The 3,088-nt window shown below is 47.5% G+C and overlaps 1 protein-coding gene across 1 annotated transcript in view; it reads right to left on the reverse strand.

The window, feature by feature from the left end:
- KLHL29 (kelch like family member 29) overlaps positions 1 to 3,088 on the reverse strand; it is a 362,303-nt gene that overhangs the window by 127,602 nt on the left and 231,613 nt on the right. Inside the window, exons 4-5 of the mRNA XM_085320322.1 lie at positions 1,358 to 1,499; positions 1 to 273 (exon numbers count right to left, since the gene is read on the reverse strand). The exon at positions 1 to 273 is cut by the window's left edge and continues 255 nt beyond it. Coding sequence (XP_085176448.1) covers positions 1 to 273; positions 1,358 to 1,499 — 415 coding nt within the window. The remainder of the gene's footprint in view (positions 274 to 1,357; positions 1,500 to 3,088) is intronic.

Genomic DNA, 3,088 nt, shown 5'->3' on the forward strand with positions numbered 1-3,088 from the left:
TGAGCGGCTGGCTGTTGGTGTACAGGGGCTGGCTCTGGAGGTTGACCACCATGTTGCTGAGGGGCTGCGAGGGCTGCTGCGGGAGCTGGTAGTGCGCCGGCAGGAGCGGGAGCTGCGGGCCCACGTGCGGGGGCAGCGAGGGCGTCACGCCGATGACGGGCGCCTGGGCGCTGGCGGCCGGGCTGAAGCTGGGCGGCTGGGTCATGCCGTAYGAGTGCGGGATCAGCGCCGGCTGGCTGCCCGCCGCCACCGTCGTCACCCACGGCGCCGCACCTGGGGCACGGAGGGAGGCTCCCAGCGACCGAAGGCGACAACGCAAAACCCCCCAACACCCCACGCTCCCTTCCAGCAGCCCCAGGGGTTTCTGCTACCCTCCAAGAGCCCCCAGGGCTTTCTGCTTCCTTCCCACAGCCCCAGGGGTTTCTGCTTCCTCCCCACAGCCCCAGGGGTTTCTGCTCCCTTCCAGCAGCCCCCAGGACTTTCTGCTTCCTCCCCACAGCCCCAGGGGTTTCTGCTCCCCTCCAAGAGCCCCCAGGGCTTTCTGCTTCCTTCCCACAGCCCCAGGGGTTTCTGCTCCCCTCCAACAGCCCCCAGTACTTTCTGCTTCCTTCCCACAGCCCCAGGGGTTTCTGCTTCCCTCCAACAGCCCCCAGGGGTTTCTGCTTCCTCCCCACAGCCCCCAGGGGTTTCTGCTTCCTCACCATCTCTAAAATGGTTCATGCTCTGGAGCTACTCCGACCCACTAAGTGCATAAAATTGCTACCGCAAGGCCAGCACCACTGTTAAAATCCTCACTGGGTGACATGTGACATGTTTACAATTTTATTTTTTATTTATTTTATTTTATTTTGTTTTATTGTGCTTCATGTAGCTCAAGCACGTGCGTGCGCGCATTCAGGAGAATGAGCGTCTCTCCGCGCCGCGCTTTCGTGGCTCCCTGGCGAACGCTCTGTGCCTGCAATAACGGTGCTGCTGCCACTACAAAGCGGTTGCAATTAGGCGTCCGGCATAGCGGCACAATGTATGATACGTGTCTGGGAGCTGGAAATCATTTCAGGTAGTTCTGGACATAAAAGAGGTCTTAAAGTATTACAGAGTGCCTTTTTCCTTTAGTAAAGGTAGAGAAGGCAGGGGGAAACCTTTAATGAACTTGCAGGCATCTTAATACATTTATATTAGCCCCAGCACTGAAGCAACTTGAGGGGTCTTTACAATGGGAGGGAAATAAAGAACAGCTAAAGAATAAGAACGGGCTCACAATGAAGTCTAATTTAGAGAGGTAAATGGAGATAGTGCGTTGAATTTGCTCTGAAACGACTTTGCCCCTGTAGAATTACAAATAGGATTAAAAACATACCTGGGTTTTCACTCTCCCTCATCTGTTTAGATGGTGGCTCATCAGTGTCCCAGGGTGTAGACTGATTGATGGGTGTCTGTCCCCACCTAACGCTAGTTGCAAGTCCTTGAGGCTGATTTTCAGTCTTGGAAATGCAAGGTGTCTATCAGAGAAAGAGAAAATACAGAATAAAAATGTTAAGAATGGATGAAATAATTAACTCTTCCTCATAACTAGTAACCTTTTAGTTTGATTGCCTGTTTGTTTTGGTCCAAGAGGATATTTGAARATCTTTAAATTATCATTTTCCCCCAGGCTGGCATGAAATGTCTGCACAGAGAATATACCGTATTTGAAAAAAAACTTCACTTTCAGGAATTTAATAAAGCTACTATTAAAAAAAATCTAGCCTTTTCAGAAATAAGTTGCTTCTTTTGCCTTGAAAATAATAAACAACTACAGTAATATCTGTTCAGACAGTCACAACTTACATAAAAATGGGACAATCTTCGATTTGCTCAGTCTCTTCCAAAAACGGTGAGTTTTGTTTAGCACAAGCCCGAAAAAGAGAGACTTATTTACAACCGTAAAACAAATTATTGTAGAACAGTAAAGAGAAGTCTYACTATTTACTGTCTGTCAGCCTTTAAAATTGAATGCCAATAAAAAAAGGCAGCATAACAGTCATTGGCTGCTAAAGCGCGTATGTTGGCAGTTCCTCAGACACGTTAAAATAACTGCAAAGTAGAGGAAGGATCAGGGCTGACTAATCATCAAGGGGGATGTGAGCTGAAGGAGATTTCCAGATAAATAAACGATCACAAGGGTTTCACTGCTAAGCCAGACACCCCTGCAGTTTCAGRGGTTCTTCACAAAGAGCCATGCACRTCTTTGCTGAGAAAAGGCTCATAGCAAACATGGGTGCTCTACCAGGTCTCGTTTAGTTAACTTGGTGGCATATTTCATTGCAGGAAGATTTGAAAGTTTTGTTTTCTTTTTACTGGCATCAGAAGCTCTGAAACAAGAAAATGCTGCCTGTTACCGAGTGAGGACTGAGGATTAAAGCCATAAAGAAGAGGATATCAGCCTTAGCAACTGCTTGTTTGCCTTAATCTGGGGAGTAATTTAGCTCCGAGGTGGAGACATGGAGCCTTACTCCATAAACTCATAGGACATCTCTGCCAACACCACGGACTTTTTTCCTCATCTTGGGGAAAAAGCCCCTCCATGAACCATCCCCATCAATATCTCGGCGAGTTTTTCTGTCCTGCTTCAGTGCTCACTACACTCAACTTCTCAAGTTCCTCCTTCGTTTTCTCCCTCTCCCTCTCCCTCCACACTGATCTCCTTTTCTCCTTGAGATTTATGCCCCCTTAGGCAGTGGGAGTCAGGAGTCCTGAGTCCAAATCCTGGCGAAGGACAGGATTTTCTCTGCGCTGCTCTCTTTGCTGGCCAGCTGTCAGAAACAGCGCTGCAAATATTCTCCTCACTAAGGATTTTCTCTGCGCTGCTCTCTTTGCTGGCCAGCTGTCAGAAACAGCGCTGCAAATATTCTCCTCACTAGAAATGCTCTACTTTGTTAAATACAGATGTGCATGGTAAAAGGTAGTTCCTAATGACTTTCCTTGGGAATCCTGAAGTGCGAATTTTCAGTTTGTGTCCAAATGCATTTGCCTTTTTTTTTTTAAAAAATGAAGCCATTAACCCTTTACATGTCTTTTTCTTTTTTTTCACTTTTACTTCTCTTTTCTT

This window comes from Rhea americana, unplaced genomic scaffold (genome assembly GCF_003343005.1).
Source record: "Rhea americana isolate MKP2758 unplaced genomic scaffold, rheAme1 scaffold_63, whole genome shotgun sequence".
Lineage (NCBI taxonomy): Eukaryota > Metazoa > Chordata > Aves > Rheiformes > Rheidae > Rhea > Rhea americana.